The 14,477-nt window shown below is 37.2% G+C and overlaps 1 protein-coding gene across 1 annotated transcript in view; it reads left to right on the top strand.

The window, feature by feature from the left end:
- SUGCT (succinyl-CoA:glutarate-CoA transferase) overlaps positions 1–14,477 on the top strand; it is a 302,732-nt gene that overhangs the window by 27,760 nt on the left and 260,495 nt on the right. The window contains exons 6-7 of the mRNA XM_010024783.1: positions 6,089–6,180; positions 11,940–12,083. Of these exons, the coding sequence (XP_010023085.1) occupies positions 6,089–6,180; positions 11,940–12,083 (236 nt within the window). The remainder of the gene's footprint in view (positions 1–6,088; positions 6,181–11,939; positions 12,084–14,477) is intronic.

Genomic DNA, 14,477 nt, shown 5'->3' with positions numbered 1-14,477 from the left:
GTGTGACATTTTTGAGCATCTGGCATTTGGCAGCTTCACTAATAACACTTTTGTGCAGTCTAACGGCTTTTAACTGTTATTACATTTTTCCTAATCTCCAGCCTGACCTTTCTCACTTCATAATATTTATTTCAGTCTCTCGGAACAGAATCGCTTAGGGTGGATTCCAAAGCAAAGTATGTCTCTCATGTGATAAATATATTGACCATTTTAAAGTGGATAAACTAGCAGTAGTTTGTTATGACATGTTATTTTTTCCCAAACTTTTATCCCATATGATGCCTGAGAATATTTTTCCTGCAATATGTTCCAAAGCTCGAGTGCCATCACATGGCACTTGCACACTAAACACAGAAATTATTAGCTTCACTGTGTCAGAGGTGACTTCTGCTTTTCAGACTAACTGGCCCCCTTTCATCATCAGGAATGTCACACCAACCCCGGAGAAGTAGCTGAGATTTATTTCCTGTCGAGGAGTGTCTTTGTTTTATTCTGTCTCTCTGATCCAACCTGAAAAATCTGGGGGAAATAAATACTTCCAGTCTTTCCCTTTGTCAGGAATTATGATGTCTTAATAATGGTGTAATTTAATTGGATAATGGAATCTCAAAATGGTTTGGGATGGAAGGGACCTTAAAGCTCATCTGGTTCCAGCCCCTGGCACAGGCAGGGACACCTTCCACTAGAGCAGGTTGCCCTAGGGCGGGTTGCTCCAAGTCCCATCCAAGCCTTGAACACTGCCAGGGATGGGGCAGCCACAGATTCTTTAGTAACAGCAGTCTCACTCTTAGTTTTAATTGGGATGGATATATATTGCCAATATTTATAAAATATTTATTTGTTCCAATTTATTTTACCAAATGAATATTCAATCAGTCTCAATTAGTGTCTTGCATAAAGTTACTTCTGTAATGCCCACAGCTAGCAATGAGGGTCTTAGTGGTATACCGAAAAAATGTGGACAGGCTGGAGAGGGTCCAGAGAAGGGCCACGAAGATGATGCAAGGACTGGGAAGCTGTATGAGGAAAGGCTGACAGAGCTGGATTTGTACAGCCAAAAGAAGAGAAGGCTCAGGAAAGATCTCATCACCATGTTCCAGTATTTAAAGGGTGGCTACAAAGAAGGTAGGGACTCCCTTTTTAAAAGGAGTCACATGGAAAAGATGAGGGGTAATGGGCATAAGTTAGTCCTGGGGAGATTCAGGCTGGACATGAGGAAAACTTTTCACAGTGAGAACAATCAGCTATTGGAATAAATTTCCCCGGGGAAATGGTCGATTCCCCAAAACCGAACAACTTAAGGTTTGTTTGGGCAGGGTGCTGGGCCATCTAGTCTAGGTCATGCTTTGCCAAGAAAGGTTGGACCAGATGATCCTTGAGGTCCATTGCAACCTGGTGTTATGTGATTCTGTGATAAATTACTGTTTATCTCGATGTGATTATCTTTCTCTTCTACTAGATAAATATTTTTTTAGGCATCTTGAGCTTTCTCTTGTTGCTCTGTATCAAAGATTTGGCCATCAATCAACTGGAGTCTTTTTTAGAACCGCTGTGGGCTGCATTATTCCATATTGGCTGCCTTATTCCATATTAGCTGCCTTATTTTAGGAAACTTTAGTTGGCATAATCCCCCAAATATGAAGGGAAAAAAAAAAAGGTACTATCAAAGAGATAGTGGAGATCTTAGTTAAGAATATTCTTTCAAAATTTCCAGCTGCAAATTCATCTTTAATCACTTGGAATGTTCTGAAAAGTAGAGGATGGTTTATAGAGCTAGTCAGATCCTTTCTCTGTTCCTGTCTGAGATGGCGATACAGGATTGCTGATGGAAAGCTGTGGCATTCACTTTGTAGATGCTTACCGTAAAGGCTTGTGTTTCCTTTAAGCTAGTACAAAGTAACCTGTACAACTTTTTCTTTCATACTTGCATCATACCCAGTTCATTTTTCTTGCTCACAAAAAGATAAAGACAACAAAAGTACACTTTCATATGTAGAAGATAGGCTTGGCTGCAGGGTCAGGACAGGAACAGGAAGATTTAGATGTAAGTGGCTGTGCTGAGTAAGCAAATAATCCTTCAGTGGACAGCTAGAGTTTGTGTTCCTGATGGTTTCAAATGCTTGCAATGCAGATTAGATAATGCTATGGCAATGGCAATTATTAGGAGGCACTTGGAAATCTGACTGAGGGTTATTTTGGTCTTCTAACCAGTTTGATTGAGAAACTGATGTACATGTTGCACCACAGCAAACCAGCTCACATTGCAACAATTTTGAGATCTAGGTTGTGGCAGGTATCTGAAATAAATGCTGACTTCTTACTGCAAGATGTAGAATAGGGATTCTGGGATTGGAATAGGGATTTAGGAGGGTGCAACTTGATTTTGTTTTTTCCAGGTTTTCTTTCACACAAACCTAAAGCTTTGTATGAGATTAGGCATCTATGTTGCTCCCTCTCCAGCTGAAATCATAGAATCCTAGAATGGTTTGGATTGGAAGGGACCTTAAAACTCATCTAGCTCCAACCCGTTGCCATGGGGACACCCTGCAGGGACACCTTCCACTAGAGCAGGTTGCTCCAAGCCCCTGTGTCCAAGCTGGCCTTGAACACTGCCAGGGATGGGGCAGCCACAGCTTCTCTGGGCACCCTGTGCCAGCGCCTCAGCACCCTCAGAGTGAAGAATTTCTTCCTAATGTCTAATCTCAATCTCCCCTCTGTCAGCTTAAAGCCATCCCCCCTTGTCCTGTCACTACATGCCCTTGTAAAAAGTCCCTCTCCAGATTTCTTGTTGAATGATTTATGATCATTCTAATTGAATGATTCTAATGATTTAGAAAACGCTCAGTTTTATTAAATTAAGTTTTAAAGTCTTGTCTCTCTTCTGAAATAATATTCCCTAAAATAAAAATACTTTCACTGGATTTAAGGGACTACAATAAATTCTCTACTGGTAGAGTCATCTTAAATACTGACTATAGTCTCTGGAGGTGAACTCCACTAGAGGGTAGTTCAGAGCAAGAGTGTAACCGGTTTCCTTGCCTCATCTTCAGAGACTGTGACTGTAAAGTCTCTTCTTTCTGTATTCAACAGGGATTCTCTTTTTAGCCTGGAGTATTTTCCTTTGTATAAACTTGATAAGTCACCAAGTAAGTTATGCTAAGCAAGAACCTATATTAGGGGTTAAGCATGTTTAATTGCAAATCTGTGCATTTGTATGCTGAATTCAAGTGTGAGAACGTGGGGTATTGGGAGAAACATAAACTGTGGGTAGCATTTTTATATTTTTAATAAGCTTTACTTATTTTTATATATAATATATACATATATGTGCGTGCGTGTGTGGTCGAGATCTGTGCATCAGTCAGAAAATTTTCTGAATGTAATTTTGTGCTCTTAAAACATCTTGGGTTTCTATTCATAGTTATTTCTGAAACATCTGCACTGGCTTGCTCCACTGACCTGTGTAGTTTACTAAAATAATAATGTTCAGCCTTTGATTTTTGCCTGGATAATGAGATCTTTCATTTTTAGTAATAGCTATTTGTTGCTTAACTCTTACAGTTAGATGGCTGTCTCTTCTTCCAGGCATTTTATATGTCCATGATTCTTAGAGCAAGCCATTTCCATTGGCATCAGATTTTGTTCCCTTACAAGCTTGGCCAATTCAGAATTTGGAACAAAAGCAGTATTGTGGGTTTTTTTTCTTTTTAATCTATTGTGACCTGTGAAAACTAGTTAAACTCTCCTTAGAACCTCTGATTTTAACTACCAAGCCATCAAATAATAACTTTTATTTTGAAACAAGCTGTTACAATGTGTGAAAAGGACTTAAACCCCTGTATTGCAAGCATAGCACTAGAAAAATGCATGACTTGTTGCCTGAATATAGTGTTTGAGGGATGGGTGTTTGTCCTTAACAGGCGAGTATTGCAAAGCATTTTATAGTTGTTCTATGTACCGAACACTTAATTTTCACATGTTTTCTGTTTATGAAAACATTTGTGTGAGCAGACATGTTGAGATGTCTTTTCTTTGTTAATCCTTGAGGCCGGGACATAATTTCTCACTTACTTCAATATGCTTTTCACTAATCAATTAAAGTTGTCTTGATTTTTTTTATTTTTTTTTTTTTTAATTGAGCAAGATTTTGGTTTTGAAGTGGCCCCACACATTTAAATGGTTTTAGTGCTACAATTCATTCCAATGAGATAATGTTATATGCTTAGTCAGAGCCCTGCAGAGCATTTTTGGGTGGATCCACCGTATTTTCTTTGCTAGGGTTTAATCCTTTCTTCTGTGACAGTTTGTTTTGAGGCTACATTGACAAAGTCAATGTGTTGACTTGTAGTATCCTGATGTTTTCTGTGACAGGGAGTGTAGAAGTTGAGTTCCCCCTCAGCTTTGCACAATGTGGATCTAATGCCTTTGTAAAAATATCAGGTAATTAAAATAGTTTGTGATATAATTGGGAAATCAGTATGGCTAGTGGATATCATTTTTCTTCATATGATTTACTAAATATTGGAGTAACAAAGAGCTTTAACTTCAGTTTGAAGCAATTGTTGCTCCTTTGCACTGTTCACTAGAAGTCATTTATGCATTTTATACAAACAGCATTGGTCCAAGTGGAAGAACTGCGGAAGATTACTCCAATGAGTAATGTTTTCTAATTGTGAGCTGTAAGCAACAAACCCAGTGTTTAGACTGTCACGTCTACCAAACAGGCTGGCTGTATATAGAGGTGGTTATTGTGGGAGAATAATTTAAAAGAATTTAGGAGATCCAGGAAGTTTTATTTTGCGGTGGATGTTGATATATTTTTTGTTCTGATACTGTCCTCACAGCTAAGAGTAATACAGAAATATTACCTTAAAAGTGCCAGCCAAACTACGCATCTTGTCTGTGATGAGTATCTCCTGTTTGCTTCTGTAATTAGGATATTTTGTCTAGAAATGACTGACAAGGGAAAAGAAAGCATGAGAATAGCTTTTTAACTTGCTACCTCTTTGAGGAGAGGCTCTTAAATCTGATTCTTAAAGGTTCTGATGGTTTCTGTTAGTTCTAATAGTAGCAATCAAACATGTTGCTCCTTGCATGTTGGCTTCTCCCCTCTGTGTTGGTGGTCACTGGTTTCATAGAAGAAAACCAGACTTGGCTCTTCGATCACTTAAGGTCATTACATTGTACAGGCCTGGAACACTTACTACCTTCAATTTCAGCCTTAAATTATGATCTTGTACTGTAATTGATGGACAGTAATCCCTGGCAGGGGAATAGGATTGATATGTGGAACTGTAAACACTTCAGTTGATCCTGCAAGACTACCTCAACTGGAAGATTTTGTGATGGTTATTTAGAAGAACATGATGAGTCGAAGCAGACAAAAGCAAGAGAACATCCTTCTGGCTACAACTGTTAATCTATGTTAATTCTCTAGCTGAATAAAACTGCATTTAGTTTTCTCTATTCTGCATTTCATTGTTTCTAACTCTTGGCAAACAGATTGTGTGTATTTGCTAAAGGGCCAGTCTTGCTCTCTGTTGTAAACAGTATTTTATTTTGAAGTTAGCTCTGTCTAGATGTGGAATAAAATAAGATGTGGAATAAAATAAGAGAAGTAAGGGGGAAAAATACTTGTCTAAACCGTAATGTCATGATTTTAGTAGCATTTGTGGAATTCAAGATGTCTTTATGGCAGAGTGGAGATACAACATATGCAACATGGCCCTGTTGAACAGCAGTTGAAGGCCAGTAAAGATACCATAGAGTATCTGAAATGACATCTGAATCCCATCTCAGCTGACCCAGCAAATTACAAAAGGAATTATACCTAACATAGCGGGCCAAGAATCTATCTAGAATAAAGATCAAACACATCAACAACACTCACAGCATAAATCCAACTGTTTACTCTTAAAAATGTGCAGGAATAAATAGAATACAATAGCATTCATTGATTGTACAATCTGATAACTCTGAACAAAAGCTGATGGAGAATACTAGTTAGTTCCTTTTGTACTAAAATAGTAGTACATTTATGTTGTACTTGTCCTTGATTGCATTACTAATTATACTCTTTCTGGTTTAGGTTATGGTCAGACTGGTCCAATGGTTCAGAGAGGTGGATATGACTCCATTGTAGCTGCAGTTTCTGGTCTCATGCATGTCACAGGACATGAGGTATGGTGCTCAACTTAAACATTTAATAGAATCTTTGTGCCATATACTAAAACTTGACGCTGCTTGGAGCAAGTTAGCTTGTGGTAACACATCTGTCATGCATGCCCCTTAAAGTCCAACAAGAGGTCTTATCTCTGGGAATCTAAGAAAATGATAGTGCTTATGTTGAGCTCTCTCACTCCAGGCTTGCAAAGCCAATGCCTGAGAAACAGGAAAAAAAAAAAAGAAGAAAAATGGTATCCTAAATATCCAGAGAATAAATTGACAATTTATGTTAGTCTGTTAGTAGCCACTTGTAGTCACTTCAAGAGCTGTAATAGACACATTGTTGACACCTGGATGATGGAACCATGCATATGTGTGGGAAGTCTCATCCATGCTTTGATACTGATGTTTCCTCTTTGAAGAGGGAATTGTGAAGCTACCCAGATAACTCTGACAAACTGTCTTTTCAACCATCCTGCCTGAAAATAAGTGGAGAGATGCCATTAGTGGTTCTGGAAAAGCTTTATTTGCTGCTCTTCCCACTGATAGCAGAGATCTTTGGTAGTTGCAGTAGTGCAGGAAGCATTGCAGAGATGTTTTAGTATCTGGATTCCAGGCATACATAGAATGTGTGTCGTCTTCTCAGAAAAATGCTGGTCACATAGGAGTTTACTTAAGCTGTCTTGAATCCCCTGCAGATGCAGGGAATGTGGTCTCCAAATGTCGTAAGTGAGGTAGTGTTACAAGTCTGTTCCATGCATCATAAATGCTATCTAGTCTTCTGTGGCGGTGCTCCTGATATTCTGGAAGCAGTAATGCAGATCTTCAGGGTATGATGCTTGCCTGCCCTAGATAAACAAGGAGTTCATCCAGTTTCTGTACTTAGTGTCAGATATTCATGTTTAACTAGGTTGTTGAAAGCTAACCACATGATCTGGACATAAGTCTACTGCAGGATCAGTGTTGTGCCAGTAGATTTGTTTTCGGCTGAGGACCATGACAAACATCAGAACTCTGTGCTTGTGGCAGTTATTGTTACCAGGATCATCTTTTCTATTAAAAAACCCCCACCAAAATAACAAAGAAAAGTCAAGCATTGTTTGACTGAGTAAGCTAAAACATCTTCTGCCTTGTGTCCTAAGACCCTAAGAGGTCTGCCATTGCTACCATGTTAATGATACATACTCATAGGATGTCCCATCTCAGAATATGAGAAGACGTCAAGTTGAGTGCAGGCCTTACAGGTACTTCTCTTCAAATGTATAATGCACATACACACTAAGCAGTGGCTGATCACAGTAATTGTAATGTAAGTAATACTGACTTTCTGACCTTGGTGTCTGTAGAGTGAAGGCTTGTACTTCCAATACAATGCTGGAAACTTCAGGCACACCTCAAAATATCCCAAACAAAATTAAGTGGAAGTGTAAACTGTGAGAAAGAGGTAAATGTTGTTAGTACCAATTGAATAAAGGAAAGTATGTTGAAAAAAATGAAAACAGGACTCTTGTAAAGCTTTACAATGGTATGGGAATGACAGAAAATACAAGTGTTACACTGAATAATTGCACATGAGTTGTATCATGAGAGTAATAGTCCTCAGTGGCCATTATGAAGATGAATTTTATTAAAAGATTGTGTTAAGATCCACAGTGGAAATCCAGATGTTTGCATCACCTCACCAGGACTTGAGGCAATGTAATCATAGGAATCATTTAATCATTGTTAGTAACAGTTCTGTGTATTCACTGGGGGCTTTTAATAATTCATTCAAACTTAGTCATTCTTTTGTATGATTAAAATAAATATGCTAAGACTTGCTTCTTTTTTCTTTATTTGAAGTTGGTCACACACTATTTCATCAGTTTCTCCAAATCATTTTATGATGTACAGAGGGACAGTTCTCTTTCAAAGGCAAAGTGATTCAGTTCCATGACTCCAAAGAAGCAAATATGCCTGCTACTATTATAGTGAAAATATACTTGAGTGGCTTTAAAATCATATTGTATGCTTGTTTGAAAGTTATTTTAAAATAACAATTATTATTAATAGTAAAATCTTCCACGTTCTACATTTATGTTCATGTGACTGGGTTGTGTTTAAAATGCTATAAAAGTAGCTCTGAAAAAAGCAGATAACCTTGTTTTAGCCCATGGAAAAGGGGCTAAACAAGAAAAAAATCTTACTCACCTTTTCCATGCTGGTTTCTTTCTTAAACCTTGAATTATTTGTTGAATAGATAACATGGAATTCATACACTAAAAGTAACATCATTTGAAGCATATGACAGGCTGAGAGAGTTGGGCTTGTTCAGGTTGGAGAAGTTGCCAGGGAGACGTTGTAGCAGCCTTCCAGTACCTACAGGGTATCTACCAGATATCTGGAGAGGGACTTTTTACAAGGGCATGTAGGGATAGGAGAAGGGGGAATGGCTTTAAACTGAAGGAGGGGAGGTTTAGATTAGGTAGTAGGAAGAAACTCTTCACTGTGAGGGTGGTGAGACAGTCTGGGATTCTTTTCCTCTTAAATAAAATTGAAAATACCAATCTTATGAAGTGGGGGGAAAAAAAGTTATAACAAGTGATTCTGGTTTTGTACTGCATTGTGATAGCTATAGTTAACCAGCATAGCGTCGGTGTAACGGTGCCCTGTGGAAACTTCCCTTCAGTAAAGAAGACATCGAATGTGCTTTCAGGATGGTCTTAGAGGTATCAGCTGATGAAGTAAAGAAACTTACAATGAATTTGAGCAGCAACAACGAAATACCTAAATACATTACTGACGTGCTTAGTTTTGGGTTACGTTAATACATATTTACAGCTCCTCACAAAGCATTTTAATAATAGGCTACTAAAATTATGTCCTATATTTGACACTTTAAAACTGGATAGAACCAAGAGGAATATATTTTCCATCTTAGCTTAGAGAAATTTGATGTTGTAAATTTCAGTTTGTTCCAACCATCTACCTACTGGTTTAATGTCTCAGGAAGTAGTTTACTGTTTCAAATCACATAACTTTATTTGGTACTAGGGCCACGCTTCCAGTCAGTGCTGTCTTAGTATTAAACCATGAAATCAATATATTACCAGCATAGGATTTTGAGCAAAACCTAAACCTTCATTAAGTCTGTCACATACATAATATTCATTTTCTTCAGTAGTTTCATGTAACACTGTAATTTTGTGAAGTGGTAAAGAGATCACGGTGGAAGAGGGTAGAAGTTTCTGACTAAAGTGTATTTTATCCAAATTATCTTTTTATTAAGGAGATAAAGTTAGTGTAATACAAATGTGGAATGCACCAAAGATACTCAATAACATCACATTTGGCATACAGCGTAAACCTCTTTAAAGGGAAACAAGATGTGCTTTATACATTTGTTTTTTGAGATCTGGAAGAAGATTCCTGCATAAAAAGATTCTGAATAGCTTGGGGGGGTTTTTTGTTTGTTTGCTTGTTTTTGGTTTTTGCTAGGAAATAGTTGCTACTCAAATGACTTAATGCTGATTACGTTGAAATGCTTCAGAGCAAAGTTCTGAACCTTAAACACAAGCTACACCTTCTACAATATGGCAGAACAGGCACAAACAATTGCTAGTGTGTGTTTTTGGCGATTTTACCGAAGTGAAGACTGTGCAGTAGAGTGTTACCTTTAAACCGTGTTTTCCTGTGTAGAAACCTGCGTGGAACTCAAGCTCTTACACATGTACTTGGTTACCTCTGTATTGGAAGTGTAGGGCACCTGTGCAATTTGAAGTTCTAAAGTGTTTATGAAAATTAGCATTTGTGGGGGATCTGTTTTGTGTAAATCTGTACCACAAACCCATTTTGACTGAAAGTAGTTGTTTCAGGCCACATTCAGTGTTTCTTTACATAAATTAAAATATGCTAAAAAGATGAAGCTTATGCCGATGACACTTTTATTGTCTTGGATGACATAATTTATAGATATTTCCTGGTTAAACACCGCATTCCAATTTCATATTTGGTGAACTGAAAGTTTTTTCTTAATATATTCAGATACATCAGTGCCAGATGAATATCCCTTTGAAAATTTCTATGACTCATTGAGGCAATAACTTGAAATTAATTAAATAAACCCCAATTTGGTTACAAATCCTCTTCCATCTCCAAATGGATTATTACAGGCAGTTTTCGATAGAGTATCTCTAGGGTGGTACATTCTTGCTTGCTGAAGAAACATCTTTGTTTTACTGAACATGAGACAGCAAGACATGAATGGGATCTACAATTCCAGAGAGGCCATTCTTCATCTTAAAACCAAACAAACTGCAACAGAAGAGCACACATGGCATACAGCTCAGTGCTGTTGAAAAAATGTAGCCATTGCTGGTTCATATTAGCTTCAGCAGCTATTTCCCATCTGTAAGGACTACTGGACTTAGAATGATTTTATTAAGCATGTTATTTCAGAACAATTTTAATTTTTAATGGATAATTTTTGTATTACTGATGTAATTTTGGGAAGAAAAATTATATCAAAGGGTAAAAAAAAAAACCAACAAAACTCAAACCCAAAAATACTTGGGAAAGGAAGCTTCCAAGATGTGGAAGTTGTGGCTATCTCTGGGCCAGAATGTGTTGACAAATTGTAAGGAATCTAGCAAATAGCAAAAATTAGAATAAGAGTGTAAGCTGGTGGTAAGATTGAGCAATAGCAAAGCACAGAGATGGAAAAAAAGGTCTGCTCTACTGGAGTGAGTCTTCATCTTTTCAAGTGAGCAAAGGGCAGGTCCTGATGCTGTCCCTAGTTAGTGTTCAACCCAGCCCTTGAGCCTGCATGGCAGCTTTGTTTGCTTAAAGCACTTTCTCCCTGATTAGGGCTACATCTTGTCCTTCTACCAGAACATCAATACCACTTTTGGCTGGCAAGGATGGTAGTGATGTTTGTTACTTATAAAACAATGAATAAAAGCCGCTGCATAGATCCTTACTTTGCTCAGGGAACTACGATAACGTGAACCACACAGAACTACTGCTGTCAAAAGTGCTGTCTAAAGGAAAGTTATTTCTGTGTAGCTTTATCCTTTGTATAAAGCAGCTTCATATCCCTTGTTCTGCAGGATAGAGATTAAAACCTGAATGAATCCATTTCATGCTACTTAGAGCTGTGCCTCCTGTCACAGAAAGGCTGGTTTATGGCACAGGGTGGACATTAGAGGATGATTAAGTGGTGAAAAATGGTAGCTACTCTTGGGTCTCATGGGACTAATCCTTACTGCAGTTTGCATGACAATAACTTAGATTTTATTTCTAATTTTGTCATGTTTGATACAGATTTCATAGTTTTGTTTAGTCGCTTTTATGACATGAATACAATTATCAGACCTTTGGCTTCTAGGCATAATGAAGTTCAGTTTTCACTGGATTATCTTGTCTCTTAACAGTATCTGTTCTCTTTTTGCATTGGTGAGTAGGAGCATTATGTTATTAGGGCAAAAGGCAGCATAATAAATCATTCACAATTTGCAGTCTCCAGTATCACAAAGTTGCAAGTATTGTGTAGATACTGCAAGAATATCTGGTTTTCAGTGGTAGTTCTTATACTTCAGTTTACTCAAGAATACTCTCATTTCTTTCAGTTTGGAATGCAGAAACATATAAGCACTTTTTTCAGATGAGTGGTGTTGAATGTACTATAACAAAAAGTAGTATTTTGCCTAAATTTTCTCTTCCCTCCCCTTTTTTTTTGTTGTTTATTGTTTTGTTTGTCTTACTTTGTTTTGGGGTGTTTTCTTCTTTTTCTTTAGGATGGTGAGCCAGTTAGAGCAGGAGTAGCCATGACAGATCTTGCTACTGGGTTGTATACATACGGAGCAATTATGGCTGGTTTACTTCAGAGGTATAAGACGGGGAAAGGACTGCACATTGACTGCAATCTCTTGTCATCTCAGGTATGGGTTTTAAACATTGGTTTTAGTTGTGTAGATGTTCAAACCTAAGAATACTATTTTGACAGAAATTAATGCAGATTAGTTAGTACAGCTAGTGAAAAGAATAGTGCTATTAGTGACAGTGTCCGTATTCTGCCACTCTAGTAAGTGACCATTTTATATGACATGGTTATAGTTACTACTACGTTACGTTTGTTTTTTAGGGTTTACAAAGGACCTCCATGTTCTTTGAAAATATGAGTTAATCTAGGTTTCTAGTGTCCCTGAGATTGTAAGAAACAGCTGTAATAGTTCGAGATAGACAAGCATAAATGGTGAAACCACTGTAGGAAGGGAGGCTTTGGCACTTGGTAATAATACTACCAGAGTGACTGAATGACTTGTGCAGAATCATCCTGAGTAATCAGTTATCACGCAAGTGTCAAAGTAGTATAATCCAGGAGGTGTGCCTTTTGGCTCTGGGAGTTCAAGTATAAAGTAAGCTTGAAGATCCGTTGTTCTTCTCTTCAGTTCACGCACCCAGCTGAACCCAGGACAACATTAAAGACAAATCTCATCAAAATTGTAAAGACAAGGATGGTTTGATCATGGAAGGTATACCATATACCACAAATAATGAGAACTTTAAGTTATCCTTAAACATTTAAGCACCATTGGTGCAGTGATTTATAATTCAAAAAAAGAAAATGATGTTGATAGGAGCTGTCTTTGATTAGATGATACGTTATCTGGTTGATGTAGATACCTGCTCATAGCAACAGGGCATATCATGCATAGGAATTTTTGGTTACATTTTAAAACATACATCAAAACTGTATGCAGTACTCATCAAAGCTATTACAGTGCTCCATTATTTTCTTCTTTATTCAATTGTGTTTTTCTTTATATTACACCTGTGAGCTCATTTGGGAGAAAAAATGTGATATGCGAGTACATGTTGATAGATAGAGTGCCTGTTGTGCAAGAAGTTGGCTCTGGTGTGAGCAGGAGGTTGGACAAGATGACCTCCAAAGGTCCCTTCCCACCTGTGTCAAGAATGATTTAGACTAATGATTGAGGTTGCTCTTGTTTCGATACTTACTGCTCTTCTTTAAATACCTACCGAAATCAGATTGGGGAAGGAAGGGAAGTCCTTGTTTAAATCAACAAAGAATTCTTTTGTTTCAGAAACGTTTGCAAGGACTGAACTCTTCATCATACTTATGTATATTTGTAAATGCTGTGTCTGTATTTGAAAAATGTAATAAGCAGTTTAGAAAACTTGTAGATGTATGTTAAGCTCTTACTGAGTATCTTGTATATCTATGGAAATTCATGGCTTTTTGTTTAAGGTATCATGGTATTTTATATTATGGCATCTTCTTCTTGATCTTTTTAATTTCCAATTTTATTAAAGGGACTTCTGGTAATTTCTGTTAATTTCCAGTGTAATTCTGTTATTTTTTTTCATTCCTTGTTCCATTGCTTTTTTGGCTTTTTTTTTTTTTTTTTTTTTTTTAAATGGAACTTTTGATTATTATTTGGTATTTATCAGATGTTGAAAGTAGGAAGAGTTTAAGTCAGATGGTGTTCTGACTCTCTTATTTTGCCTTACTTTGTCACAATCTTTTTCCTTGGTTAGGATAGATTTGGCTAGGCACAAAAGTGTTCTCATACTGCGTAATTTCCATCTGAAGTTCCACATCATTATCTTTTAGAGCACTCACTGACATAGACAAAGAAGGGAACAAGAGCCTGGATAAATGTTAGTGAACGAAGCAGACAGGTGATTTGAATTCTGTGTGCTTACCTGAAGGAGTACTAAGTTGTGAAGGGACAGTTTATGATTTATTTATTTGTTTAAACATTAACTCATTCCATGCTTGTTATAAATTATGGTTATCTAAAAATTATTAAGTAACTCCATACATGCACACTCGTATTGCAAAAAATAAGTTTTTATTTATTTCAGTGTTGGGTAAATGAAACTGAAGTAAGTTGGTACTGTAGAACAGTGTAGGGATATAAGCTTTCATTCACAAAACAGCTATTTTGTTTTAGATAATCTTATTGCTTCAGCCCAAATTAACTTTAGGTTGTTGGTTGGTGTTAAAAGGAAGAAGAAAGTAACTGAGAGCTGAGTCTCTCTGAGAACATTTAGCTTTTTTGGTTTGTTTTCTTTCTTTTTACAAAACTGGTGATTACTTCTAAGTCTTTAAGGGTGAGTGTATTAAGAAGCACAAATATAAAAATTAATGTAAGGAAAAAATTGCTCTTGCAGTACTTCTGGTGGTAATGCCTTTCTTAAAGGAAAGGTAGACGATTGCGGTGATACGATCAGGTTCCTGAAAGATCCATGCTTTCAAAGGGATTATGGTGTTATATTCCAAACTGAGATATCTAAAGCTAGCTCTT

This window comes from Nestor notabilis, unplaced genomic scaffold (assembly GCF_000696875.1).
Source record: "Nestor notabilis isolate BGI_N333 unplaced genomic scaffold, ASM69687v1 scaffold1720, whole genome shotgun sequence".
Lineage (NCBI taxonomy): Eukaryota > Metazoa > Chordata > Aves > Psittaciformes > Psittacidae > Nestor > Nestor notabilis.
The sequence above is the reverse complement of the archived record's forward strand: the minus strand, read 5'-3'. Positions and strand labels throughout refer to the sequence as shown.